This window comes from Aspergillus melleus (assembly GCF_016097325.1).
Source record: "Aspergillus melleus strain CBS 546.65 chromosome Unknown contig4, whole genome shotgun sequence".
NCBI lineage: Eukaryota > Fungi > Ascomycota > Eurotiomycetes > Eurotiales > Aspergillaceae > Aspergillus > Aspergillus melleus.
Window position 1 is genome coordinate 3,246,756 of NW_025763373.1, and position 26,823 is coordinate 3,273,578.

Consider the following 26,823-nt stretch of genomic DNA (forward strand, 5'->3'; position numbering starts at 1 on the left):
AGTACAGAATGACATATTCTTTGTACCGGTAAACCAAACTGTCCCCAGCAGCAGACATGGCGGCATCATTGGCAACGTCCACTGCCCACCAACAAGAGCCAGAACCCAACCAAAAGTTCTTCGACTTGAGTGCTGATTACGACATCCACCGATCTCCTGAAGAAGACGCCAAAGATTCAGTATCCGAGCCTCAAACCCTGACAGTTGCGGGTGTACGCCGCGAGGCTCAGCCGGTTGAATTTGATCCTACGTTAGCACCGCACCCTCTGGTACCGTACCTGGTTTCGAACCCCCTATGGTGGGAAACCCAACATCGTGCAGTCCCGAAATATCGTCCTGTCAATCGCTATCTGGACCGCGAACAGCGCCAACAGGGTCCATTGTTCACGGCTGTAGGGATATTCATGATCGGTGGTTGTTCACTCATCGCAGTAAGAACCATATCTGCTTCCATAGCCTCCAGACACTCGAACTAACATAATCGACCTGGGCAGAACTGGTCGTCAATGTGGAGAATCACGGCAGGGAGGGTCACTGACTATGGGATTGGGGAAGTCGGCGGTGAATGGTGATCAGGAGAATAATATTCCAATTCGTGTTGTTACATTTCTTATGGCTATTGTTTTTTCTGAGTTCACCTAGTTGTCTTAGATCTTATTTTAGTTTGTTTTCTCGCATGGCCGCCCATATTCCCTAACGAACCTTTTCTTATTAACCAAACATTCTACCTCGCCACTCTCTCTTGACTTTCGCAGCATTTTCACTCTCTTATCGAGACGAGCAAGGAGCATGGACACTGGATTCCTAGTACTCAGTGTACTTCAATTGGTAATGTAACGTCCGGAGATGATGCGTAAGTACTTGGATGAAATTAGGAGCATCTCTGAACTAAAGACGTTCTTTGTGTACAATCAATCAATACAAACTCCCCAAGAGCAAATCTCTCATACCCTGACTCAGCTGCTCCAAAGTAGAGACAAGTTATATTCATACTGCCGCGACAGAAAGGTTGACACAATTCCAAACATCCATTTAGTCCCATGATCCCAACTGGTACTGCGTGTTACACATGTTGACCAGCTCCCAGCATTCTCCCATCATAGTATTCGGACCCTGGTCTTCCGACGCTCCCGCCGCCCCAGCCACGAACAAGGAAGCCATCCAGTGGTCATCGGTGCCATGAGCTTCGCGGAAGCGCGGATGCTTCATCAGTCGAGAAAGCGCACGACGGACCTCAGGGCCTCGATTCCGCAAGATAGCATCCTCGACCGCCTGGCGGAACTGCAATGCCCAGGGTGCAGGAGCCACCGGCTGCGCAAAGTTATCACTGAACCGGAACATATGCTCCCAGTGGTTGCGATATAGGTTATGCACCGACCCGCCACTACCGATGATCAACGTATCCTCGTACCGCAGCGGGCGGAGCGCAGCACCCATCTTGACGTGGAAGTGAGGATCATAGCGAGCGTTCATCGACACGAGAGTTGTTGGCAGGGGCACGCAATTGGGGAACATCCGGATGACGATCAAAAAGGTATCGTGGATCCAATCGAATCGAGGCGCCGCCCGAGCGTTAAAACCGGCGGCCTGGAGCATATGCAATACACGTTGTCCTCCGTCCAAGTCCGGGGCCAGCTTATACGGTAGGTAGCGTTCATTTCGAACACCACCCATTGGGAGCTTCTTCGGGTCAGGGTTCATGCTGACCTCGACTGCGTCGCCTAGAGTTTCCCAGTGGGCACCCTGGGGAAGTGGACAGGTCAGTAGAAGTCGATAGGAGCTATGTCTCATGCAAAGAAGGGGGGTTGTAACCATCATGACGACTCTCTTGATCCCTCGTCGGAGGGCTTCGTTCCCTACCTCCTCCCATATTCTCGCAGGCTCCGACTCCTCGCCCAGCATCATGGTCGAGCCATGTGCGAACAAAAACACGGGAGTTGGTTCTAGGATGCATGGGTTAGGGTTCAAGAATCAGGTAAATGAGATGTAGATTTTGACTCTCACGGCCATACTTCCTTGGGATTCCATTATCGTTAGACAGGCAGGTGGGGTTGTTACCGGCACTGGAGAGAAATCGTCCCTGACAGTCAGGCCCTATGATATCCAACACTTGGTTATCAAACAAGATAATAGTTATGCCATTTGTCATCTGCCAAGTCATCTTTACCGATTATCTGGTGGATGTCTGCGCCAAGGGAGGATGGGGTACTGTGGGGTATACCTTCGTGGAGCCGAACCGATCTGGATCACAAGTCCGGGGCTGGGCAAATGTATGTATTGTACGATATGTTATACGTCCAGTGAGAGCTTTCCAGCTTCATTCATCGCTTAGTCACTTCCACCCCTTCGAGAAGACAATATGTCGTTGGCAGCAGTATACGATACGGTGCGCTCCGCCTGGATTGAGGGCCGACTGGAGAACGTTCTTCAGAGGAAGAAAGAGCTCGCTGGCTTGCATGCCGCATTGAGAGACCATGAATCGAGATTAATTGCGGCCTTTTCACAAGGTTTGTGTCAACCTGTATTCGTTGGAGCACAGATTCATTCACTAAAGCTTGTGATTCGGCTGAAAAGATCTTGACATTAGCGAAACCGCTGCGTCCCTAGAAATCAGTGTCTGCCTGGCTGCGGTTGACAAGCTATACCATGGACTGGACTTTGCTGCCGTCCTCGCGCAGGAGAAGCTGATTCAGGCTGGCCAGTCATCTCCCATAAATCCAGTGGCACTTGGACCTGTCCTAATCCAGGCCGCATTGCCCTGCCCGCTTTCGTCCACGATCTTTCCATTAGCTGCCGCAGTCGCTGCGGGCAGCTGTTGTCTGGTGCAGCTGTGCCACGCATCACCCACGATAAACGAAGCTCTTTCCGCCATCATTCGAACTAGTCTGGACCAAGAAGCGGCGGCTATAGTCGACGGTTCCATCTCTCCCGCAGCCTTGACCGAAATCCGCTGCGAAGCAGCGGTGCTACAAGACCCGGAAGCCATGGATGATTTTGCCAGCGCTCTGCGACAAAGCAATTCAACTGTGCGAATCTACACCCCAGTGACTGGGCTCCCTGCGGTGTTTGTAGATCGTAGCGCTCCAGATCTGAACACGGTTGCCACCTGGTTACAACAGTCGATTCTTAAGGTCCCGCGCCGGCATGTTGGACGCACACCTCGACTGTGTTTTGTCGACGAGTTCGTCCTGGAGAGACTGGTGTCTCTGTTGCAGCAGCTCTCGGGTCCGGTGGAGAATAATCAGCCCGTACCAGAGCCATCCGTCACCAAAGTGCTAGCTGATCTGTTGACATCCTCTTTTCCTTCGCTGAAACAACAGGATCTATGGGCTACCGCGAACACTCTATCGCCTCTGATAGCGCTGCAATTGACTGAGTGAGCTTGACACGATCTTCCTGACACATCCGATGCCAATGCGTGATATGGACGTTCATATTAACGTTTGATTTAGTTCAAATACCCCGGAGTCTATCGGCAAAGTTGCTACGGAAGTCACCAAGTCTTACTCTGGGATCCTCTTTGTTTCCGTCTCCAGTCTTGACCATGCGATCGACCTATGGAACAAAGTGTGAGTTTACCAATCCATGCTGTCTCTCAGGCCCTAAGACGCAATTAAATTAATTTCTTCCCATAGGCTCGACGGAAAGTCTGCCTCGGCGACCTACGTCTTTGGCGAAGGGAAAGAGACCGCGTATCTCGCCCAGTTCCTCAACACCGAGAATTGTTTCATCAACCACATTCCACCCGAGTCGTTCGGTAAGTAAATGGATGGATTCACTCGCTTCTAATGAACTCTCCGAATTGACTCCTTCTCTCCTGCTAGTCATGATGGCGCCCAGTTCCGGACATGACACCTACGGGCTGCCATTCTCGCCAGCCAATTTCTCGCGCAACAAAGCCATCCACCAATGGTCCAACCGGGTCGGACGTTCCTCTACAAACCGCCGTCTCGACTTGAAGGCTATTGCACAGCCCATCGGTGGTAGACTGTCCTATTTCGAGCAGGGTCTCATTGTGGGGTTGGCTACGGCGGCCTTCGCGCTCCTTGGGAGTGGGATTGCTGCTTTCAAGGCTTGGAAATATTTGTCTTAAGGTGGAAGAAAGCCGACACTAAGTTTGTTCGGGGTAGTTGGAGAGTTTTTGTATAGCTAGTTTCTCTCTCTCTCTCTCTTTTTTTCTCGTTTAACAGGTCATAACCTCAGCTCTAGTCCGGTCTCATGGATGCATCCTCTATATTTCACGAGGGTCATAGGCACTTGGAATTGCTTTTGCCTAAATACTCAAACACCCTTGCTAAGTATACTTCTTTATGACCTTTAATAAGGCACATGTGGTTCAAAAATGCTATTACTTCAGCCATTGAGGTGTGTTGTGAGCTTGCTTCGATTGAGAAAGATCGCTGGGTAGTTATTAGCTGTTGGTCCCTCACCGTCCGCCGTGTAGTTAGCTTCAGCTGAGTGATAAAACTTAAGTAATTGAAGCAGTTCCTCTCCAAATTCTCGAGTAGCCACGTTATTACCTCACCTTTCCAGGAAACATATGTTTCGTTAACAGTGCCACAAACACTTAATTGGATTGCGTCAATTTTGGCTGAGGCAAATTATTAACAATTGTCGTAGCATCTAGTTCTCTTCCAAATCGGTGGGACTCGGGAATATATAATAAGCGCCGCTTGGACTCCACTTATATAACTAAGTAGTCAGATACAACAACGTCCTCCCAGTGAACCCCACTTCATTTGAAACCACAGATGAGGAATACTAAAGACACAAAGAAACAAAAAACTCTCAAAACGGCTCAACCAGAGGCACAACCAGATGACTGCAGTCATCTTGCCCCAGGTGAAGCGTATGCCGACCCTTATTCGGCAAGCCGAGGTGATCATTCAAGAATTCAAACTCCATCATACTCATATAGTGGCCGGCTACTTTTAGCACCAAGGACTCCCCGGGCTGAAAGACCATCCCCGCCGGCCAGATCGGCACGTCCAGACGACGAACCTCGTCCGCGGCGACGACGGCTTCCTTTTTGTCGTGGCGATACTCGGGCCACGCGTTGGGATCTGCGGACGAGATCTTGGTCCCCGCGTGAGTGGCTCGAAGCGCGCCTGTGGGTCCGAGATATTTGAGGAAACAGCTGTTGCTGACCTCCTCGGGACGAGTCTTTGGCGGCGACAGCTGCTCCACGGGAACGTTCATGTGCTGCAGGATGGCCCCGGATCGGTCCATCTTCCTGAGTTGCACGAATACGTCCATGTCCTGCGGGATACTGGCGGAGACGTGTAGGACTACCTTACTGTAACCTAGTAGCCAGGTGGGCTTTTGGAATTGGTAGTGGAAGTGCAACTCCTCGGGGTTGTGATCGGGTTGCGTGGGGACAAAGTCGGACGCGTAGGAGAGCACAGACGCGAAAGAGGGTGGCTGAGGAGACAACTCACCTCCCTCCGTCAGATATAGCTTCTGGTACACTGTTTGGGGAACCGGGTATGCTGAAAACGGCTTGTTTTCAATTGGAGGCTGGTTTATGCAACGAGACTCGAGATCAGCCGAGCATCAATCAAGGAGGACGGAGGCAAAAGGGAGAAGCAACGTACCTGATTATAGGGCAGTAGGGATACCCGGACTCGGGGGGTCTTCTGCCAACCGTTTTGTAAATTCTTGGTGAAGTAGTCGAAGAATCTTCGGAGATCCTGGGTGCTCTCTTCAGAATATAAGTCGGACCACTCCTGCTTCGGATGCACCCGTAACCATTTATTTTCGCAGCCCAACGCATTGAACCCACCGATGGACCCACTGGTGTGAAGGGAGGTTGAGTAGCTCGCAAGCACATAGCATGGTGCATTCACGCGGTCGAGCCGGGCTCGTTTGTCCTCCCAGTAATCGTTGTACAGGGGAAACCGGTTCAGCATCTCGGTGATCGCCTCCACCTGTCCTCGACCTACCATGGACGACTCCAGGATTTTCCAGAACCTCTGATACGGGTAGGGCGTACCTCCACGACACAGCGTATCCTTGTAGAAGTCACTTGCTCCTTCCCAGGGAGCAAATGCAGCCAAACTGGGGGGCTGCTCCGCGGCGATAAACCATTGAGACATGGCAAGCCAGCTATTCCCAGCGAGAGCTACCTTTCCACTGCACCATTCCATTTGAGCCACGTACTCAATCGCATCATAGCCATCTCGGCCATCCTGAGACCCCAGCCAGGGAATCGTGCCCTCCGAATTCCAGGATCCGCGCAGGTCAACGTTCAGTACGGCATAATCGTGGCCCACCCAGTCTGCAGGGTCGAGTCCTTCGAACTTCTCAAATCCACTTAGTCTCTCTTCGGGTACTCCAAATCGTCCTTCGATCATATGCAGCCCGTGAGGTCCTGGGATGCGAACAATATCAGCGCCAGAACCCTCGACGGTGCAGTCTCGCTCACTCACCATTGCCGCCTTTACCATAGGGACTCCAAACGAGGATGGCAGGGATGTTGGATTTCCCCTTGGGTCGGAAGATATCGCAATAGAGCTTGACTCCATCGCGCATAGGAATGGCTACATCCTGGTCAAAGATCGTGGTGACAGGAAAAGGAGCGTTTTTAGCACTCCTGTGGAATCCTTGGGGAAGCTCTGTCTTGGATGGGTGAAAGGGAACCGATTGGCTTGCAGCGCTATCCTCCGGCCGCATGGTCGGCGCCAGGGAGACTTCAAAACCGGCAATTGAAAGAGTCATGATGGGGTTGACGACTTGACGGAAACCGATGTATAATACGGAGTTGGTTGATGTAAATCTTTTCGCCGAGTATCCTAGTCGACTACCTGCCTGCTGGCCTTGATTGTTTGTCGCTTTATAGTACTTCGCGAGACCCCTCATCCCCCGCTTAATTCCCCTCCCATACTACATCTCATATGTTAGAACAACCGAGTGGGGAAGTCAGTCAACCCGAACCATTGCCGAACAGTGCAGGTAGGGAAGGCCAGGTTCATGTGAGTCTAGCATCAAGGATACCTCTTCGAAACGGGCTCAAAAGCGGAGGTGGCTTTGATTCAGGGGGTGGGGTACGGAAATAATTCCGTACAAGACTCAAATCTAGGGTAAACGAACATGTGGTAGCTGCGGAATGACCTTCACAAAAATGAGGTTTGTGCAGTCGGTCGAGAGGAGGGATGGGTTTATATAAGGTAGGAGTGTGATCGAGGAACCACAAAGAACAAGGGATACCCAAGTCCAGTCTATCCGCACCTTCTCTCTCCGTTTTATTTGCAAGCCCCTCGTTGTATATCTCCCTCTTCCTCCTTCTCATCATGGGACTATCAGGCGATGAACCGCTTCGTCGCATTGTCACCACGCATCAGGACTCCAGATCCGCGATCCTGTTCGATAACCACCTCGAGCCAACCGAGGGCTTTGCTGCAAAGGCTGCTACTATCTGGATGACCAGGCAGTATCCAGCCGAGCTAACGAGCCTCGATGCGAGTACCGATCCCCGCAGTCGGCAGATGTACAGCAGGGGCTCTCTGATCCGCGTAGTGGACTTCCCCCCACACTCAGTCGGTCACAACCACCGCACCCAGTCTCTGGACTACGCCATCGTTATGGATGGGGAGATGGAGATGCAGCTGGATGATGGATCTAGGACCAAGGTCCAGGCTGGAGACGTTGTGGTACAGCAGGCGGTCAGTCTTTCCCTTGTTTTCTGTGGAAGGGATGTTCTTAACCGGGAGGTGATAGACTATGCACCAGTGGCACAATGTCACAGATCGAGTCGCTCGTGTGATCTTCATCCTGCTACCTTCGGAGCCGTTCGTTGTAGGTGAGGCCCTCCGCGACAAAGGAATTCCAGGGGCCTTCCAGGTTCTCCACTAGTGTTTTGACGTACGAGTCGGTGGTGTTATCGTGTGAATAGGAACGAGGGGTTATTGTTTTCAATGAGTTAAATGTGATTAATATATCTTAAATGCTTCAATATACTATATGTGGCTGTTGTCTATTCTGTTCTTATACTTTGACTAAATTATTCATTGTTATAGTTTTATTTCGGTGATGTGATATTCTTCGCAACTCTCTACATGGTTTGTGTAAAAGAAGTATAAAATGTACTGAATTACATAGAATATAGACATTCCTGTACGTCTAGCTAATCTAACCACGTACTCTGAATTTGTACTCAGAAGAACCATCACTCCTGGTTCTCACGGATCGCCCGACACACCAAATCCCTAAACGACACAGGCAATCAATAACGAAACTTGTCAAATCCATTGGCACAGGCCAAACAATACTCACGTGTCCATGTAGGCGCGAATGCGAATAATCCGATTCTCATCATTAAACTCACACACCCAGGCATACTCGTTTGTGAACGGCAGCCCATTCAAACACTCGGTATCTATGGCGCGCATCTCGACCACAGCCTGGTGGCCATCGCAGATGACGTTGCGGACTTGCAACTTCAAGGGACTCGCCCAGGTGGAGCTGAGACTCTTGGTTCCTTCGTGGAACTCGGCCTTGGACTTGTACCGCCCTGCGATGGGGCAAAACGTCCCTGCAGCAGGATAAAGCGGGCTCCGTGTAAGTTCTATGAAACTTCCGTGGGTGTTGTTTGTGTATAGATGTCTACCTTTCACTTCCCAATCCACATCATCAACGACATGCTGGAAGAAGGATGGGGCGTTTCCTTCCTCGAACGAAGCGAAAATAGCGCGGACCTGCTCTGTGGTAGGCATCTCGAGTCTTCAAGTTCGGTGATAAGAGTGGATTCTTTCTCGTAATGAACACTATGGTCAATAGTTAATTCACGAAATGGGGCTACTTTCAAAGGGCAATCAATGACTAAATCCAATATTATTAAGGGGGAGGGAGGGATAGAGAGCAAGGATAACCGAGTGGAACGACCCCGGCTCGGTGGAGACTGAGTGGGAGAGGGACAATCCGAGTGGGCAGCAGCCGTCAAGGGGTCAGGTATCTTCCCCTTATTTGTGTGCGGTGCGGCTGGTTCCGTTGCTGATATAATAGTCTGGTAGAGACTGAGATCCCTTATTCTCGGCTGTTCGAAAAGCAAGGATTCATTTTCCAGTCGACATGCCATTGAAAGTCATTGTCGTCGGAGCCGGCTTGGCTGGCCTTGGTGCCGCAATTGCCCTTAACCGTGCTGGTCACACTGTCCAGGTATCTTTCAATCGACCTATCGTTGGATATAGCTTCTGGAGCAAGGCTGACCCCGTGAATACAGGTTATTGAGCAGTCAAACTTCCTGAACGAAGTGGGCGCGGCTATCCATGTAGCGCCTAACGCTACTCGCATTCTTCGGGCTTGGGGATGTGATAAGGAAACCATGCAGCCGGTTCAATGCAATCGTCTGCAAGTGTGGGACTCCCAATGCAATCTGCGCTGGACCCCGATTGTGCGTGATAAGTCACAGCAAGACTCTCTAAGCGAGCGGTCAAAGCTAATGGAATTGGTGTCTCCCGGGCACAGGTGACCAAGGAGTTGCAACAAAAGCTTGATATCACAGACGATTGGGTTCTAACCCACCGTGTGGACTTGCACAATACTCTGCGCACAGCTGCTGCTCAAATCGTTGACGGTCGTGCTGTAGATGTCAAGCTGGGCTCTCGTGTAGCATCTGTGGTTAGTTGGCCGTTGCCCCTTCTTGTGACGGAATGACCCTAAGTGACATTATTAGGATGCTGAAGCTGGCGTGGTGGTTCTCGAGGATGGCACCACACTTACAGGTGACCTCATCATTGGCGCCGATGGTATTCACGTACGCCGCTGTCAAAATTCCCCTACTCTGGTATATTCTGTGCTCACCATCTAACGCCTCCCGTGGCAGTCCCGGTCCGTTCGAGAGATCATCGGCGAAGAATCTAGCAAAGAAAGCACGGGGCAGAATTGCTTCCGCTTCCTCGTTCCCATCAGCAAGATGCAGAAAGACCCTGAGACTGCCTCATTGCTCGACAGGATGGGTCTAGATGGCGTGCACGCCTTTACGGCCGAGGACCGTCGTCTCGTCATCTACCCCTGCCGTCACGGAGACTTACTCAACGTTGTGGCCATTCACCCTTCCGAACCTACCGGCGCCGTCAAGGAATCATCCTGGCTCGAATCTGCAAGCCTCGATCACCTCCTCGAGGTGTATAAGTCCTTCGGCCCCGAGCTGCGTCAAATGTGTGCTATGGCAGAGGATGTTAAACTGTGGAGCCTTGCTTCCCGCAAGCCTCCTCGGACCTTCGTTAAGGGAAAATTGGCCCTCGTGGGAGATGCTGCCCACCCGACACTACCGCGTAAGACATCCCTGCTCCTATTACTCTAGCTAGATTGGGTTGTGGCTAATACACTCCTTATTAGACCAAGGGCAAGGAGGCGCCCAGGCGTTTGAGGACGGCGCTGCCTTGGGAGCCGTCTTCCCGGGAGAGGTTTCCCCAGAACAGGTGGCGGACCGGTTAAGCGTTTATAATACGGTTCGCTACAAGCGGGCCCTCACCGTGATGTTCATGTCCAAGACTCATGATGAACGCCGCAGCGAGATGTTGGAGGAGCTCCGGGCCTACGTGCCGGATGCAGAACTGCCCGAGAGCATGTTTTCCTACACCTGGACATCTTACCCTGCCCGCGAGGCGCTTGTTCTTCTCGGGGCAGAGTGAAATCTTCTATGTATCATCTGGCCAACATATCCATGGCAACAAAAAAAAGTTACCAAGGTGTTGTTCCGTGGTTGTGAACGATCCCGACGGTTGCACTCGGGTACCACTCGGCTCAGTAGAGCTGCCGAGTGGTACCCGACAGACCCGATGCTGGTTGGAACCAACCCACACTACGTAGAGCCAATGGATTTAATGAAATTAGTCTCTGGAGGAGTTTATCCGCTGATCGCCACCCCGCCTTCCTCGTGCCCGTTCATCTCTTACGTAATGAGGTCGAAACCAACTGGCCTACTGCCGTCCCTGTCCCGATTGACCTCAAATTATGTGCAGCACAGCTTCCCAGACCGTCCATAGACCGAGACAGCGAGCAACCTGAGCATGCAGGCCACGGATCTGTATTGTGCCAGTTGCAATGCCTGGTTTCAACGACGGGAACACTACGAGCGGCATATAAGAATCCACACCAAGGAGAAACCGTTTGTACGGATAAGAGACTCTGTTCAACACCAGCGGAAGGAATGATATGCGATAGCTGATACAGGGTACCATCCAGGCGTGCACCGAATGCGGTTATCCCTTTAGTCGCGTGTAGGCTCTCTCCATCCCTTCCACAGATGTCTCGGACGACGGATTTGCTGACGTGGCATCTCCGCGGCTTCCCGTCGTGCGCGACTCCATCTGTAGAGATTCCCTATCGCGTCATTATAATACTGTTCATCGTCAAAGTCAAAGTGCGGAGGTCAGAGATCGAGCTGATGTCCGACGTCGAGTCGCGAAGGCCTGCAAGCCATGCAATGCGTCCAAGGTGCGGTGTGATGGACAACAGCCCTGTCAACGATGTATCAGTCATAACACCGATTGCTACTACGAACAAACCCAGAAGCGCAGAATTGAGCCGCCAATCTCTGCTGGAAGCTCGTCTGCATTCCCTTCTGCTAAGCGTCAGTCTCGCCGTACTCCTGAACCTGGGACTAATGCCAGGAGGGAAGTAGGACATCATCACTCGGGGCAAACTCCCTCCACTATTGACCATCGAAGCGTATCTGTCACAACGCCACATCTGGAAACCCCCGACCCTAGTGCAGGTCTACCAGATCTCTTGGATACTACCGTTGAAACTGACCAGGAGCTATATGGCGAAATGCCACTGCTTTCAGAGCTGGTAGACCTGGAGGGCCTCGTGGAGCCCAACTTGGGGCTTGTCTGGTCGGACATGTTCCAACCATGTCTCCAGGAGGATCTTACGGATATGAGGCTAACGTCCTTGATCGAGACTCCCCCGACCCGGGATATGTCGTTCTCTGCGGACAACGTGCGCCGACAGCCAGCGCTGCCACTGACTCCCTCCGCGGTGACCGAGATATATGACGGTCGGTGCTCTCCGAGGCCTGAACAAGAGGCGATGGGACCCCGAGACTATCATCCAACCGTCATCAGCGTAGACGCCCAACTAAGCTTCCCAGACCTTGGGGGAGTCCGCTTCAACGACATCGACAGCGAAGACCTGGCCCACGTTGCGGAGGTCAGCCAGACTGTCCTGGACGAAGCCACGCGACTCACCCTCACTCTCCAAACCGCCCCCAGCTTTCCCCCCTTTCTAAACTGGCAGCTTCCACCCCGGCCCATACTCAACAGCTGGGTCCAGCTCTACTTCGAGCACTTCCATCCCATCTTCCCCTTGCTCCACAAGCGCTCATTCGGCGGCCCAGCCACGCACTGGCTCCTAACCTTCGCCGTCGCCGCCATCGGCGCGCAATTCTCACGACTGCCCGAGTCGCAGACCTGTGCGCGCGCCATGCAAGAGCTCATCCGCCGATTCACCATCCATCTATGCGAGCACCACAATCGAAACGGCCGCGAGCTGTGGCTAACGCAGGTAGTCCTTCTGAACCAGATCGCCTTTCGATACTCCGGCGAGCGCCGCGCCTTGGAAATCGCCGAGATCTACCAGGCTCTTCCCATCACGTTGGCTCGTCGAAAACAGCTATGCACCACAACCATGTCCCTTCGCAAGATTTCCGAGCTCGAGTTACCGCAGAACCAGCGATGGCAGATCTGGATTCTTGATGAAGAGCGCCGGAGGACCGGAATTGCTGTTTGGGTAGGTTGCCCTCCCCCTCGCTGTTTATCTGTTTGACGGTGGCTGACTATTCCTCTTCCTGGTGCCTCCGGGCGCCTTGGAAGCATCAAGCTGCTGGACTCGGCCTTTCGCACTCACTTCGATCTCACGAGACTCATGGGTGATCGCGATATGCAAAACACTCTCCCTCAGCGGGAGGAGCTCTGGGAGGCGTTGACAACAGAGGCATGGGCTAGCCTTACACAAAATCTAGGTTGGTTTGACCATCCCCACGAACACACTTTCCATGCATCGCTGCGTGAGCAGAGTGAAGAGCGAAGAAAGGCTGGCTAACACACAACCCCCGGCGGCTTTAGGGACTCACCCCTCCAAAACACTGCCTCAACTCGCCCGAGACGGCGACTGGATCGCCGCGTGGAACGCGACAGGGACTCTCGGAAAGCATGCGATCCTTCAACTCCTAATCAACAGCATTTACGACCAGGCAGGGCGCAGCCCAGATTCCGCGTCGCGAGGCGGCGGAGGAAGAGGCGAGCCCCTGGACCAAGCAACAGCGGAGCAGGGGCTGCGCACGCTTCTCACCGTCACAGAGCTACCATCGACATCACCGTCGGAGGTGAAAGCCAACACGGCGCACCGGATCGGGATCCTAGGCGGGTTAATGATGTCGCAGGCACCGGGGCGGATGCCGCTGCTGGGCACGGCGTTACGGCTGGCCTATCGGCGGGACGACGAGGCGGGACGACAGGGGCTGGCGAGGGAGTGGAGAGCCGCTCCGCACGAGGGCCGTATGGCTGTGGTGTATGCGGCGCAGACACACTCGGCGCTGGTCATCGCCGTGGGGTCAGGGGCCGGCGCAGCGCAGCACTTCTCGTTCCCGGTGCTCCTGTTCCGCGCTACCCTGGTGCTCTGGCTGTTCTCCACGCTGGCGCCTGTCCCACCACCCGAGACTGAGCCCGATTTCGCGGCTACTCCTTCGGTGATTCTCGGCTGTGGCGGGGGAAGCGGTGGGATGTTCATGAACCAGGATCCGGCGGCGCAGGCGCGCTGGGTTGAGACGGGGTTTCCGTGTCGTCTTAAACTCGCCGGTATTGGCAACTTCATGTCGGCGACGGGCCGGGCCAGACTGTTGGAAGAGTCCTTGTCGGCGATGAGATCCCTGCGTGGCTGGGGCATTAATGCTATCTATGAACAGCTGCTGGATGGTCTACGGTGTCAAGAGAATTGAAGGTTGTTCCTGCAGTAAATTATTAGTGTGGGTGTGTGTATAATATAGTCCGGTGGGAATTCACTATTTCGCCTTCCACTCGTTTCGGCTCCACTTTGAATCTTCCATTTTGGTCTTTTTCCCGTTGCATTAGAAAGAAATATGAAAAAAAGAAAAGAAAAAGAAAAAATTAAAAAAAAAAAAAAAGAAAGAAAGGAACAACAGAGAAGAGTTGTCTGTCTAAACAATCTGATAACCACGTGCAACGCCCATGTCCCTCCAATTTATCACTCACCTGAGCGAACTCTTGTCATCCAAGACGCTCGCTCGAGTGACCGTCTTGCCACGATGTCGCATACCGACGAAGAACAGACCCAAGGCGACGAGCCACTCCGACCAGAGGATCGGCAGCGCTCGGTAGAGATACGGATTGCAACCGTCTGTCCAGATCTGCAGCAGAACCTCGTACAGCTCGTAGGCGGGGAAGGCGTAGCCGATGCGGTAGAAGCCGGGCGACAGCTCGAAGGGGATGATGCTGCTGGAGACGTTGAGGATGATCCAGGTCAGCACGAAGAAGGGCAGGAAGCCGGCAGGGAGGAATGCGGTGACGAAGTCGATGAACAAGAAGTGCAGGTGCATGACGAGCCAGATGGCCATCCAGCTGAGGGCGAACTGTCCGCCGGTCAGGGCCCAGCTCTCGCGGAAGGCCCAGATGTAGCCGGTCATGACGAGAGCGCCGACAAAGGTGTAGACGAGGGAGAGGGCTATGCGCAGCAGGAGATGCTGGCGGGTCGAGAGCCGGTCTCCGAGGGCGAATTGAGCGGAGAGACTGTTCAGCGCCATGATGAAGAAGAACTGCTGGATAATCGGCATCACCATGGACACGGTGTTGTAGTAGAACCGCACGCCTTGGTCCGTCGGCGCCACGTCCACCGCCGTTCCCCCGACAGGGAGCAGCAGCGTCGCTGCGATGGCTGGGTCGGTGAGGTTACTGGAACTTGCCGCTGCGAGGAGACTTGCGCCCTGCGTCTGGGCGTACACGGCTGCGGTAATTTGCACCAGCTCCGTCAACTGCGAGTAGACGCCCGTCGCGTAGGCCGAGTATTCGGCCCCTTTCCAGTAGTACTGCATCGCCTGCGAGCGATCGTAGGCCTGCGCCATCTCGGGCGACTGCACTGCCGCCGTCAGCTGCGTCGAGGCGTTGGCGCGCGCGTAGATCGCCCCCCAGTACTTGCTCTTGCAGACGGCTTGCTCAATCTCCCGCTCCGTCGGGTACTCGCTGACAGGATGTTGCTCGAGAGTGACGACTGCCGGGCTCTGCATGGTGCTGTAGGCGGCGAGGACCGACTCGCCAATTGCCCCCTGGTCGTAGTCCACGTAGAGTACGTGCATGGCGCTGTATCGCTGCGAGTCGTGGAACGCTGTTCCGTAGATATAGCACATGTTGGCCAGGAAGAGAAGCTGCAGGGCGATAAATGCTCCAGCGATGCCGACCCAGAACCGTCCAGGGAGCGTCATTTCGTATGATATTTCGGATAATTTTAGAGGCAGAGACTGAATGTGAAGTAAGGAGTGGCAGTGACGGCGAAGTCAAAATATGGCCTTTGTGCCAGAACAAAATGATGTAGAAGATCAAGAAAAGGTAGCGAAGAGTTTAAAAAAGAATGTATGCAGTAAGAACACTTCAGAGCCTCCGGAATCCCAGGATATATGAGAGAAGGTATTTAGCTCATCATGATGTAAGCCTTTACCTGCGAATGAACTTTAGGATTGCACTAGTTGCATGTTGAACCATGGCAACGCCGTCCGATCCGTAAATCATTAACTGAATAAGAGCAGAAAAAGATTGAACAAGACCCATATCGGCATGTCCCACTTCGGCCCGTCTTGTTCGATCTCAATATCTGTAGTGTTGCAAAAAGACTTTTCCAGAAGCCTGCGGAAAAGTCGGCAGTTGGGTGTGCGTTCCTGCACGTTGTGAAGAACCGGAATAAATCCGATATCAGCAACGCCCCATGACACTGGGCTCAACAGGGGGTTTACTCTTAAAAAACACACCCGCACCTCAGTTTGGTGCGGTGCGGTTGCGGATTCTGCAGTCCTAAATGGCAACCCTTGTTCTCTGTTCTGCCGATTTCACTACCAGTTGCAGGGGTTGTCCGTTCCCGCGCTACAGGCCGTTAGTGAGGATTAGAGATGATTAGGATTTGGGGAGGAGATTGGGAGATTGGGAGATTGGTTCCGGAGGGAGAGTGGAAACGTCTGCCTGAGAGGTCAGGCACCAGATATGTCTCCGGAGTAACATGTCTCCGGTCGCTGCCTCAGGCATTAACACTTTTTGCCTGAGGCAGCGACACGTGCCACGGGACGCCGCATGACCGAATGACGGCATGACGCCGGTCAGCCGAGGTCCAGCGCTGCGCCATTTTGCGCGCTTCACCCCACTATGGAGGGCATATAAAGACGGGGACTGAGGGGTTGCGCTGGCTGGACTTTGCTCGAGCTGCCGAATCTCACTTCCTGGCTCGCGTCTTTCTTTCCTCTGCACACATCGTGACCCCCTCCTCTCAATTGACCTCCTATCTCCAACTTTCTCTCCAGAACCATACAATACTAAACCATACTCCAACAACATGCCTCCTATCGCCCTCGAAGACCCTCCCACCACCACCACAACCACTCTCAACCCCAAAGACTTCCCTCCGCCCACTCACCCCGGCAAACTGCACGTCCACCGCTCCTCCAAACCCTTCGCGTCCGGCGCAATCTCCCAGACCAGCCTCCCCGCCGGCTCCCTCTTCGCGCCCATCACCGGCACCACCTCCTCGCACAAGGCCTACACCTCCGTCCAGACCGGCCGCGACAGCCACATCGAGCTGAACTCCGACCTGGTCTACTGCAACCACTCGTGCGCGCCCACGCTGGACTTCGACATGCACGCCATGCAGGTGCGCGTCGTCGCCGGCCGGGACCTCAAGGTCGGCGATCCGCTTACGTTCTTCTACCCGAGTAGCGAGTGGGAGATGGACCAGGCGTTTGAGTGCATGTGTGGGGCGGAGTCGTGTAAGGGATTTATTAAGGGTGCGAAGGAGATGTCAAGGGACCAGCTGAAGGGGTACTGGTTGAATCCGCATATTACGGAGTTGTTGGATGAGCGGGACGCGAGGGCTGAGTCGTCGGGTTCGGGGTCGGTTTAGATTCACTTTTTATGTTCTATGGTTTATATGCATTAGAGGGTTGCCGTTTGTGCTGGGGTGTTTTGAGCGTTTTTGTTGTGTTTACGTGCTATGAGGTGCATGGTGTGGTGCATGATGATAGAGATAGATGGATCATACAATTCCACGTGTATAGATGAGTCATGCTGTTGTACGCGGATTGCAAATTATCAATAAATTCAAGAAATAGCTTAAATGGGATATCAATTATGACCAGTCCTCAATGCATATCCATATCTAATCCCCCTCCCCCACCTTGTCCTCCTTCGCTCACCCGATAAATCCACCCCCACACCACACCACACCACATCCCGCATCTCCTCAATCCACCACCAATACGTCACATATCAACACAACGCCATTTGCCCAACACTCTCAAATTCACTGCAAACTCGTTCGCGGGGTTATTTAAGAGCCATATACCCAGGGAAGCGCCACCTGGACACAGACTATATAGATATTCTCTCCTTGGGTTTTCTCATTTGCATACAAAATTAGAGTTAATGCTCGACACGAGGCATTCCGGCTATTTAAATGGACGCGGATAGTCCGTGTGTCCACGTGCACATCCCGGACATTTCGCATTTCAGAACCCCTCGTCCACTGCAGATGCAGCGATCCGTGCGTCCGGAAACATGGACACATTATCATCGGATATATGGAAGTAGATTATCATGTAGATGAATGTGGAGGTGGTGGTATGATCGTTGCCACTAGTCTAATATATACGGAGTATATATTCGGGTCGGGGGTGATGTGAGCGCTGCCCGTGCTATACTGCCACATGCCGGTATAAATATATATCCCGATCGGGAAGGTAGATATTTGCATAGATTTCGAAGAGGACAGAGGCTAAAGAGGTGCCGCTGGCATGATGTCTGATGACATGGATGGACATTAGCGCCAAAGTATAGACATTCAGATGACTTTTTAAATGTTTGCTCACTATCGACAAATGCTGAATCTTAATATCTCTTGTCTTCAATTAATCCTGTTACTTAACACCTTACCCTTCCAGAAGTTTCCATGTTTCTAGGTAGCCATGTGACAATATATACAGTTAGATGCCCCTGGCCATCCCAAATTAGTCGTAATAGATCCGTCTAGGTTGTAATATTTCAAGAGCCAAGGTACACTTTTTATCCTGGCTTAGTATATTCTACGCATGAATGACAAACTCAAGTAGAGTCGATTATATCTATCTAATTATAACTATTCAGATCATCTAAGTCATTGTATCCTCCACGTATTAGCAGCACCCCTCCGCATTACATACCGCAGAGGGGAGCCACAGACAGTCCATCAATTATCAAATTACCATTAGGATCATAACCCTCATATCTCAAAACCCCGGGGCGAGCCGCTTAGCAGCTGAACTCAACCCACCAACCCGTCTCCTCATTCTGCTCCATGAAGACATATTCACCGTTGTAAACCAACTCCAGACGGAACTCAAGGTCCTCCTTGCAGTCGACCCCCCCGACAGGGCTGGACCGAGCACCGGGGGTATCGGGCCAGAAGGCGAAGTCCGCAGACGTGATCTTGGTGTCGCCGTCGTAGACAGCCACCCGCGAGTTGTTGCCAGACTTGAAGTTGCGCTCCTCAGGGATGTCCCAGCCAAGTTTGCAGTCCTTGGCCGCGGAGGGGAGCTTCCAGGAGATCGTCTGCTGCCATTCGCGGGCGTTCGACTTGCTGATGTTCAGGTTGGGGGTGGAGATGGAGGCGCCGGCGGGCTTGACGAAGAGGGTTTCCATGTGCGGCTGGAAGAGCTTGGTTGTTTTGCCGGAGGAGGGGCAGGAGGCGGGCTCTTCGGTCTCATCGTCGGAGGAGTCGGACTCGTTGTCATCGTCGTTGTCATCATCGGAGCCGTTCTTAGAGTTGTCGTCGTCGGAGCTGTCGTCCTTGTCGTCGGGGCAGCCGTCCTTCAGAGCGCAGGGGTCGACGGAGCAGCAGCCGCGGAAGTTGTTGATGTGGCAGACGTAGAAGTTCGTGTTGACGTCGCACTGAGTGTCATCGCGAGCAGTCAAGGTCGATCGCTCGGTGGTGGGCAGAGCAGCGGCGAGAGGAGCGCTGAGCAGGCTAGCAGCCATGCAAAGGACGGGTGCGCGGAACAACATAGTGAAGGTTGCTTGAATACAGTGGAATAAAAAGAAGAGTCTATTGAAGTGTATGGAAGATTGTTTGAGTGGTTTGGAGTGTGGAAAGATGCTTGGAAAGTGTGCTTGTGATGCTGATGATAGAGTCAATTCTACAGCGAGGACCTGGCCATATTTATATCTATCCGAACGACGATTCCCCATCCATCTTGTCTCCATCCAAGCCATCACCAGAAAGAAACCTACCCAAGACCCAGAATTAGGCCATGACGGCAGACGAGGCTCTGAACGCCGTGTCCGAACCACCACAAAGATGTTGGGAGCCGCCAAGATCGACTAATGCGAACCCACTTCTTTGTCCTGATCCACGCCCGCTCTAGAGTGCGGCTTTTGCTCAGAACCGAGCATTCAAGCCAATGGGCATTTTCCAACACTGCGCCTGGATCTCGCTGGCAGCCAAGACCCCGACGGCGGAGTAGGGCTGTGCTGATCCGGTGAGCCGCCTATAGGAAGCCGCGGAGTCAGGCATACCCGGTAGGGCGGCTCCACTTGGCTTCGTATGGTTAATCCTGATGCTATTATTATGACCAGCTAGCTAGCTTATCCATGTGTTCATCGTTCGTGGTAAATGAGCTCGGGCTGTGCTGGCTGGACGAATCGTGGTGTTTGGCTCGGGATATGGTTACATCCGTGGGTGTGCTATACGTGATCTATCTGATTTGGACGCCGTAAAAGTAAGACATGGTCGATATAGCTCACGGCTCAAAGAACGACCCCCTGTCAATAAGAGTATGAATAGCAGTCGGAGGCTATGCTATGCACGATCCCGATCGCAAGCCACGAGCATAGCTGTGGCTGTTTTTAGGCACCTCAATCATCGCGACAGTGCTGCCCTAGCAACACGGTTAGTATGATAACAAGTACGATGATACGGAAGAGCGGTGTATAATTATGGAGTAAAAGAACAGGATGCTACTTTCGGTAGTAGTCTGTTGCAATTAGCGCATCCTGTACGCGGGCTCGCAAGCCTCATTCTTTGCCCAAAATTAAGCGTTGTGGGTATTGTGGGGTTAGTTGATGTTGAATTTCCCGCTATACTCCGTCTTTTAGACGGATATAGTGGAGGTCACACGGGAAGAGAGCCATCATATCGATTTCCAACTGAAGTCTTTCGTATGATTGGCCACGTCGTATTTCGTCCAAGCGGATTTAAGGCAGCGTATGTTCTAGAATGTTTTCCTAAAAAATATGGACCTTCCTAATTGGGTTTCCTATGATAATCCTGAGGCCTGTAGTCTTGCTTAGTATTCTTTAAAGTAGTTAATGGCCATTTTAGGTTACTGATTATGATTTATGCACCCCGTTGAGTAGTCTACCTTCTCTATTTTGCTACTATTAGTTGCTCTCGCATTAAAAAGTCCAATCTCATCACGTTTTTTCTCTGGTTCATTTCGAGCATGAAAAAAGAAAATGATAAATAGAAAAACGAAAGGAAAACAAGATGAATCACTTTGGTGGATTCCATGACAGATTCTACTCCGGACATCCTACTCCGTACAAGCATGGAGAGTTGGGAACTATGGACGCGCTAAATCCTTTTCACAGCCTTGTCACCCTGGAGTAGCGCCAACACAATTTAAGTCTATTTTCAGCCTCCACAAAAGCCGCACTCATTGTAAGGTAGCACATAGGGTCCCGGCCCACAGGTAGTGGAGGCATTGCGCGTAGATTAATCCCTCTTTGAGGCTGTTTGTAACCGAGGCCAACCGATGATTCTTTTGTTTTGGTCTGGTGGCTAGTTTTGGGCAAGCAAGTCATTAATCGGCTAAAACTGAGGCATGCGAACAAGATATCATGGTTAACTATAGCTACTATCTTTATATCGCAATGGCTTCTCCCATATCTAATGGTTCTACTGTCATTGTCTCTATAGCTGGTTATTGGGTAAGATCAAAGAGGATCCTATTATTAGAGCGCCGAAAAGTATCATAAAGCCAAGGAGGATTGATGGGTAATTGTGGCTTTGTTATATGGTTGGTTATTGTTTGTGTGTGACTGGAGTTCCACACTTTCGTAGACAGCAATTGATGGGTGAGTTTCTATGTGTTACTTGACCATGACCCACCGGCATTTCGCAAAGGAAAAGAAAAGCCCAAAGCCGAAGTCCGCTTGCCTACCTCATCTACAACGATGCCAATCTCACGAGTTCGAATTATCAGCGCATGACCACGCCGACGCCCCCGATGCTGCCTTACTAGACGCGATAATGCTATTAATGGACCCGTAAGTCCCGGCAACCATTAGAAACGAGCCCAGAGCAACAACCGCAATGCTCCAGGCGGCCAGAAGCATCCATTTAGTCGTGGGCTGCTCTCGGCCCCGTTTCCAATTATCGTAGAGCCACATGCACCCCATTGGTTGGAAGGACATGAACGTTCCGAGAAGAGCACCAATCAAGGAGACGAGATCTCCAAAAATAGGAATTCCGCTGGCTATGAGATACGAGGCTATTGTGATCGCCAAGGTGCAGCTGAGCCAGGTCGCCCAGTGTACGAAGGAGTTGGAAGTGAGGTGCTTTGAGCCGCGCAGGATGCGGACGAAGATGTATTTGCTTGGGAACTAGGCGGGTTAGAATAGAGCGTGGAGGGGAGAGGGAGGAATTACGTGTAGAATGACAATCGTGCTGACTACTAGGCCAGGGAGGGAGATTCCGTACGAGACTTTCTTGATTAGGGCGCCGGCTGAGCCGAGGGCGGGCGATGCGATATAGGACCCGCAGTAGTAGTAGATGACAGTCCCGGAGGCAATGTAAATGGCAGTTACTGATCCTTGGCAGATTATTAGGGCTCGTGTGTAAAGCGAGGGGTCACGCATTTCGGCGGCGATGGGAAAGAATCCTGGATCATGGATGTCTTAGTATTGGAGCGTACTTGGGGCTGTGGTGGGATACGAGGTAAGACTAACCAGGTGTGCCAGAGTAGGAATATACGAGGGATGACACAGCGGATATTGCTTGTGTGAACGATGGACTGCCGACAAGTTTATAATCCGAGACCCAGGCGCCGTTTCCCTTTGGTGCCGTTGAAGGCCTGTCCTGCAGACCGACTGCGATTGTAACCATAATCACTAACACGCCGAGGTGAGTATTAGGAATCATCTTATCAGAGCGTCACCCACCAGCAGTGAAAATACAACCCAACCCGACCCAAGCGGTCCACTTGATCTTTCCTAGTGTGCGGATGCTGGCGAGACCAAATGAAACGATGGCAGCAACTGCAACGAAAACGGCGGTGCAGGCCCCATGGCTGGAGACAGCGTTTAGTCCGGTTGACGTACTTAATAGACCTGAACCAGCACAGAATATCCAGTCTGGCGTAGTGACTTGTTAGACGAGATCCCCAGAAGCTAGGACACGAGACTCACAAATACAGACACTGACACCGAAGACCTCACGGCCTATACGACCAACCATCAATTCACCCGCATCATCGATGCCATATACCTCGGGGTGCTGCAGTTTGAATTGTCCTATAATATAAGTAGACCAGGTACACATGGACGCAATGACGCAGAGACACACAGTACCCGGGATCAAACCCAGGGCGTTGAAGACTTGAGGTATAGAAAGAACGCCGAGGCCAAACTGGGTCTTCATCATGAGAGCCACTGTCCCTAGCCATCCGACCTATATATGCTTAGCTTGCGAGACAGGGTTAGTCAAAGGGATCTCACGTCTCTGTAGTTTGGCCCTTCTTCTGTGATTTCGCCAAATACGGCATCCTCTGCTATTGGCGGAGGATCCATGGGTTTGGACTTTTCCGTGCTGTTTCTTGCTACCCCCTCGACATTTTCCGGCATGATGTGATGTTATCACAGAGAGTAAATAGAATGAAAGGTATTGAACTATGTAGGGTGATTATTGGAAAGAGACTCGCAAACTGAGATATGGGAACAAGGCAGGCATTAATGCTGAACGGCCTGTGGATACTCTTATAATGCGGGGGTGAGACAAACTAGCCGACTCTGACGTTACCCGGGATGGCATTGGAGAAGCATGTCTACTTAGGGTTATCACCAGCGAGTCGCTATCATTAACAGCCCTCATTGGCATAGGGTCATGACGCAGCAGGTAAATAATCCCCTATCTGCTGCGGTTCTATCCAACAATTGGACAAAAGTTCCGCAGTCTCGGACACGGGACAGGAAGGTGGTCCTGTTTTCTTCTTACAAAGTCAGTCTGACATCTCCTGCTGACTTTCCTACGTCAATAAGTGTTCGCTGAGACGTGGAACACAGTGTCAAGATGATGGCTGTGGGCCGTACAAAGAATTACCCCGGATCCGCAGGCGAAGAACCCCGGATACAGGCATATCAGGCAGGAGTCTCCGGTCACGAAATAGAATCTTTCTTATTGGCTTGTGTCCCACTGTTTTGGATCCACAGGTCACGCTACGGCCATTGCATCCGACATATGCCGGGAGCTGAGTGGAATCGCTTCGAGGCACTCGTCATAGATAGGGGCCGACAACGAGATATCGGAGGGCTATCTGTGGATCTCCAATCAGCGAATCATTTCTAATACGCTCCATTACCATGATAACAGATTCCTTAGGCGCTATTCCTTCGATAGCTGCAGTGGAAAGGCTCGGAGATACCTGCCTTGGGGGTTATCATCTTAGCCTGCTCGTATCTCCCAGAATCGACCAATCAGCATCGCCTGTTGCTTCCCCGCAAATTTGGCGTTTACCCCGCTTAATCAGCCTGTGAGAGGAAATCGTGACAACATCCAAAGCCTTCGTTTCAAACTCGAATTGTCAATTGAAGTCCAAGGTCTCAAGATGTCGCCAAGAAATGCATCGGAAAGACGTTCGCTGAGAGCGAGCAAGCGTGTGACTAAAGCGTGTGTTTTCTCCCTGCACATTAAGAGCTTGACCATTGACAATCAATAGATGTAAGAGATGTCGCGATCAAAAGATCAGATGTACCGGTTCACATCCATGCGACCAATGCAGTAAGCGAAGTTCAACCTGCCATTTTGAAAACCCATCGCAGAAGGTCCTGGTTACTCGACGGTAAGTCAAGTGGTCCGGAATTATGGGCATGAGTCAATAATTCTTTTGGTCCAGATATATCAATGATCTTCATGGGAGACTGGCTACCTTCCAGCATAGAGCAAATCAGGCCACATATTCAAGGTCTACGCCTGTGTCTCTTGACAATCAGGCCGGCGAGCCTGATGGCAGTGGGATGAATGCCGATACCAGGCAGCTGGAGACTCCTGGCCGTACAGACAGGCCGTTAACGGTATCATCATGTGGGATCAACGATCATGAATCTGGTGGAGATGACGCTCTGATTTAAGCATACTGCCTACGGGCACCGGCCCGCCCCTGGGGTCAACCTCGCTTAGTCATCATATTCATTTCAGCAGAGCCTTCGGGCACCCTTGAATGGTCAAGTATCTTGGTTCCCACACTTCCTGCCCCAGCACTGCTGAACCGATCGTGGCTCGCCCTGTTTGGACGATGTTGTCGGTGGCATCGCTGTCCAACTCCACCCCTCCCGGGAGACTAGGCTTCTCCGCTCCGAGCCTAACCCTGGCGGGGATGGGCGCTGGTACAGTAGTCACCCAACTTGGTAAACCACCAGAGGTGATAAGTTTGGACTTCCCTTATCTCAGACTTGAACTTTAAGGGATCCGCACTAACAGTTAGGTGTGAGGCTATGGCAGTTTGGAGGGCTTGGCAGGGATGACTAAAGCACTGAATTACGTGATCTCCACGGATTCGATTGAAGGTCTTGATTTTCTAACTATGCGATATAGCTCGTACTTATGCAATCCCTGGAGCTTCAAAATGATGATCAATCAACTCAACAAAAAGAAGCAATTATGTTAAATAATTGACTGATCGATTATTTCGGCTGAGCAAAACGATGAAATGCCGGCTTAGTCAACTCCCACGGCCACACACCCCCTCAACACCTTGCGAGACCTATCTGCCTTCTTGGGCCAAAATGAGATCTTTGATGTTGACAAGATTCAACATCTCCATGAATTTGCGGTGTTTCTGACCCGGAAGAGCCTTCGTAAAACCATCAGCGATCATTCGATCGATAAAGATCCATTCCACGTGTAGATCGCCTCTCTGAACTTCCTGGCGAAGCCATGACCGATGAATATCAACGTGACGCAATTTAAAACATTGCTCAACGTCTTCTGAATTGATTAATCGAACGGTTTGCTGGTTATCACAGAAAATGATCATTTCATGTTGAGAATCGAACCCCATGATGTTGAAAACTCTGCTCCACCAATAGATGGCCTTTGCAGCCTCAAATAAAACAAGAAACTCTGCTTCAGTTGTGAAAATTGTAATGACGCGTTGTTTGCCTGATTTCCATTCAATTGAGCCGTTGTATAACTTGACAAGATATCCTGCCGAACTGCGGCGGTCAGATCGATCAACAAAAGCGACATCTGATCCGATTATTACAACTTCTTTGATGTTTGGATCGGCAGCATATTCAATCGCAAAAAATCGAATTGCGTAAAAATAGGCGATGACTCTATCCGCAGTTTGAATATAATCTGAAAACAGATTCTTCAACACTTCAGATAAACGACTTATTGCGTGTGCAATATCAGGTCATGTGATTATTGCAGAATACTGAGCGGATTCTATCTTTATACAATATTCTTTGATCTTCGCCTCTGATGCTTGATCCTCGTAAAACAAGAGATCCAGAGTACTCGATAGAAATGTATCTGGCCATCTTGTAGGATCATTCAAATGAAACTTCACAACAATATTCTCTAGATATGCATCTTGACAAAGCCAAAGCTTCCTGTGAGGCCTATCTCGAATAATCCTGACTCCTAAAAACCAACTCACTTCTCCCATTTCTCGTAGCTCATATTTCTCTGCAAGATCTTCCTTGAATCATCTAGCGGCTTCACGAACGATAAGAATAGATAAATTGATCACAATGATGTCGTCCACATATACCAACACGATCATATATTCATTCATGTAAAAACATTGCTCTTCGGAGACAGGTAGAAGACCAAACTTGAACAAAATGATGACCAAATCTTTCTACCAAAGACGTGGAGATTTGCGCAACCCGTATAACGCTTTCCTGAGCTTCCAAATCTTGCCTTTAGTATGAAAACCGTCTGATGATCTTGTGTAAATGACGTCGTCAAGCGTTGCATTTAAAAATACGTTTATAACATCTTTCTGATCGGTATCAAGATCAAAAGCTGCTACAAGTGCCATAACAACACGGAATGCTCGCGCGAACGCTGTTGCAGCAAAGTTATTAACAACTGTGTCCCTTTCAAGGTCTCCTCTCACGCAGATACGCCCTTTTGCTTTTGTGAAGTTGCCATCCTCATCGAATTTGTATGTGAAAACCCATTTAAACAAAAGAATCTGCAAATCTCGAGCTTCGTTGATTTCGACAAGATCAAAAACATCCATTGCTTTGAGATTACCTACTTCAACCTGCACAGCATGCAAGAATTCGTTCTTAAACGGATGCTGTAGTATTTCTAAATAAGAATTCGGCAATAAAGGAAGGTTGTTTCGAT

At 51.3% G+C, this 26,823-nt stretch overlaps 13 protein-coding genes across 13 annotated transcripts; 6 read left to right on the forward strand and 7 right to left on the reverse strand.

Annotated features, from left to right (window-relative positions):
* Positions 1-56: 56 nt before the first annotated feature.
* On the forward strand, positions 57-572 carry LDX57_007917 (uncharacterized protein; the record flags this gene model as incomplete). Its single annotated transcript, XM_046089634.1, has 2 exons — positions 57-431; positions 495-572. 2 exons carry the CDS (start codon positions 57-59, stop codon positions 570-572), a joined length of 453 nt encoding a protein of 150 aa, XP_045945606.1.
* A 460-nt stretch (positions 573-1,032) lies between these two features.
* Positions 1,033-1,905, reverse strand: LDX57_007918 (DODA-type extradiol aromatic ring-opening family dioxygenase; the record flags this gene model as incomplete). Its single annotated transcript, XM_046089635.1, has 2 exons — positions 1,033-1,743; positions 1,813-1,905. 2 exons carry the CDS (start codon positions 1,903-1,905, stop codon positions 1,033-1,035), a joined length of 804 nt encoding a protein of 267 aa, XP_045945607.1.
* Positions 1,906-2,359: 454 nt separating this feature from the next.
* Positions 2,360-4,093, forward strand: LDX57_007919 (uncharacterized protein; the record flags this gene model as incomplete). The annotated part of the gene is made up of 5 exons (XM_046089636.1): positions 2,360-2,507; positions 2,575-3,376; positions 3,453-3,569; positions 3,636-3,757; positions 3,825-4,093. 5 exons carry the CDS (start codon positions 2,360-2,362, stop codon positions 4,091-4,093), a joined length of 1,458 nt encoding a protein of 485 aa, XP_045945608.1.
* A 695-nt stretch (positions 4,094-4,788) lies between these two features.
* Positions 4,789-6,717, reverse strand: LDX57_007920 (CocE/NonD family hydrolase; the record flags this gene model as incomplete). Its single annotated transcript, XM_046089637.1, has 3 exons — positions 4,789-5,517; positions 5,595-6,370; positions 6,429-6,717. The coding sequence occupies 3 exons, from the start codon at positions 6,715-6,717 to the stop codon at positions 4,789-4,791; spliced, it is 1,794 nt and encodes a 597-aa protein (XP_045945609.1).
* A 572-nt stretch (positions 6,718-7,289) lies between these two features.
* LDX57_007921 (cupin domain-containing protein) lies at positions 7,290-7,851 on the forward strand (the record flags this gene model as incomplete). The annotated part of the gene is made up of 2 exons (XM_046089638.1): positions 7,290-7,661; positions 7,717-7,851. 2 exons carry the CDS (start codon positions 7,290-7,292, stop codon positions 7,849-7,851), a joined length of 507 nt encoding a protein of 168 aa, XP_045945610.1.
* Positions 7,852-8,164: 313 nt separating this feature from the next.
* LDX57_007922 (nuclear transport factor 2 family protein) lies at positions 8,165-8,711 on the reverse strand (the record flags this gene model as incomplete). The annotated part of the gene is made up of 2 exons (XM_046089639.1): positions 8,165-8,204; positions 8,272-8,711. 2 exons carry the CDS (start codon positions 8,709-8,711, stop codon positions 8,165-8,167), a joined length of 480 nt encoding a protein of 159 aa, XP_045945611.1.
* Positions 8,712-9,066: 355 nt separating this feature from the next.
* LDX57_007923 (putative salicylate hydroxylase) lies at positions 9,067-10,631 on the forward strand (the record flags this gene model as incomplete). The annotated part of the gene is made up of 6 exons (XM_046089640.1): positions 9,067-9,153; positions 9,218-9,388; positions 9,463-9,615; positions 9,671-9,751; positions 9,821-10,271; positions 10,336-10,631. The coding sequence occupies 6 exons, from the start codon at positions 9,067-9,069 to the stop codon at positions 10,629-10,631; spliced, it is 1,239 nt and encodes a 412-aa protein (XP_045945612.1).
* Positions 10,632-11,772: 1,141 nt separating this feature from the next.
* LDX57_007924 (fungal specific transcription factor domain-containing protein) lies at positions 11,773-13,939 on the forward strand (the record flags this gene model as incomplete). Its single annotated transcript, XM_046089641.1, has 3 exons — positions 11,773-12,732; positions 12,823-12,964; positions 13,068-13,939. 3 exons carry the CDS (start codon positions 11,773-11,775, stop codon positions 13,937-13,939), a joined length of 1,974 nt encoding a protein of 657 aa, XP_045945613.1.
* A 270-nt stretch (positions 13,940-14,209) lies between these two features.
* Positions 14,210-15,436, reverse strand: LDX57_007925 (SNG1 family protein; the record flags this gene model as incomplete). The annotated part of the gene is made up of 1 exon (XM_046089642.1): positions 14,210-15,436. One exon carries the CDS (start codon positions 15,434-15,436, stop codon positions 14,210-14,212), a length of 1,227 nt encoding a protein of 408 aa, XP_045945614.1.
* A 1,115-nt stretch (positions 15,437-16,551) lies between these two features.
* On the forward strand, positions 16,552-17,115 carry LDX57_007926 (uncharacterized protein; the record flags this gene model as incomplete). Its single annotated transcript, XM_046089643.1, has 1 exon — positions 16,552-17,115. The coding sequence occupies one exon, from the start codon at positions 16,552-16,554 to the stop codon at positions 17,113-17,115; it is 564 nt and encodes a 187-aa protein (XP_045945615.1).
* A 1,382-nt stretch (positions 17,116-18,497) lies between these two features.
* LDX57_007927 (uncharacterized protein) lies at positions 18,498-19,250 on the reverse strand (the record flags this gene model as incomplete). Its single annotated transcript, XM_046089644.1, has 1 exon — positions 18,498-19,250. The coding sequence occupies one exon, from the start codon at positions 19,248-19,250 to the stop codon at positions 18,498-18,500; it is 753 nt and encodes a 250-aa protein (XP_045945616.1).
* Positions 19,251-21,428: 2,178 nt separating this feature from the next.
* On the reverse strand, positions 21,429-22,103 carry LDX57_007928 (uncharacterized protein; the record flags this gene model as incomplete). The annotated part of the gene is made up of 2 exons (XM_046089645.1): positions 21,429-21,848; positions 21,894-22,103. 2 exons carry the CDS (start codon positions 22,101-22,103, stop codon positions 21,429-21,431), a joined length of 630 nt encoding a protein of 209 aa, XP_045945617.1.
* Positions 22,104-22,614: 511 nt separating this feature from the next.
* Positions 22,615-23,087, reverse strand: LDX57_007929 (uncharacterized protein; the record flags this gene model as incomplete). Its single annotated transcript, XM_046089646.1, has 2 exons — positions 22,615-22,914; positions 22,962-23,087. 2 exons carry the CDS (start codon positions 23,085-23,087, stop codon positions 22,615-22,617), a joined length of 426 nt encoding a protein of 141 aa, XP_045945618.1.
* Between the last annotated feature and the right edge of the window lie 3,736 nt (positions 23,088-26,823).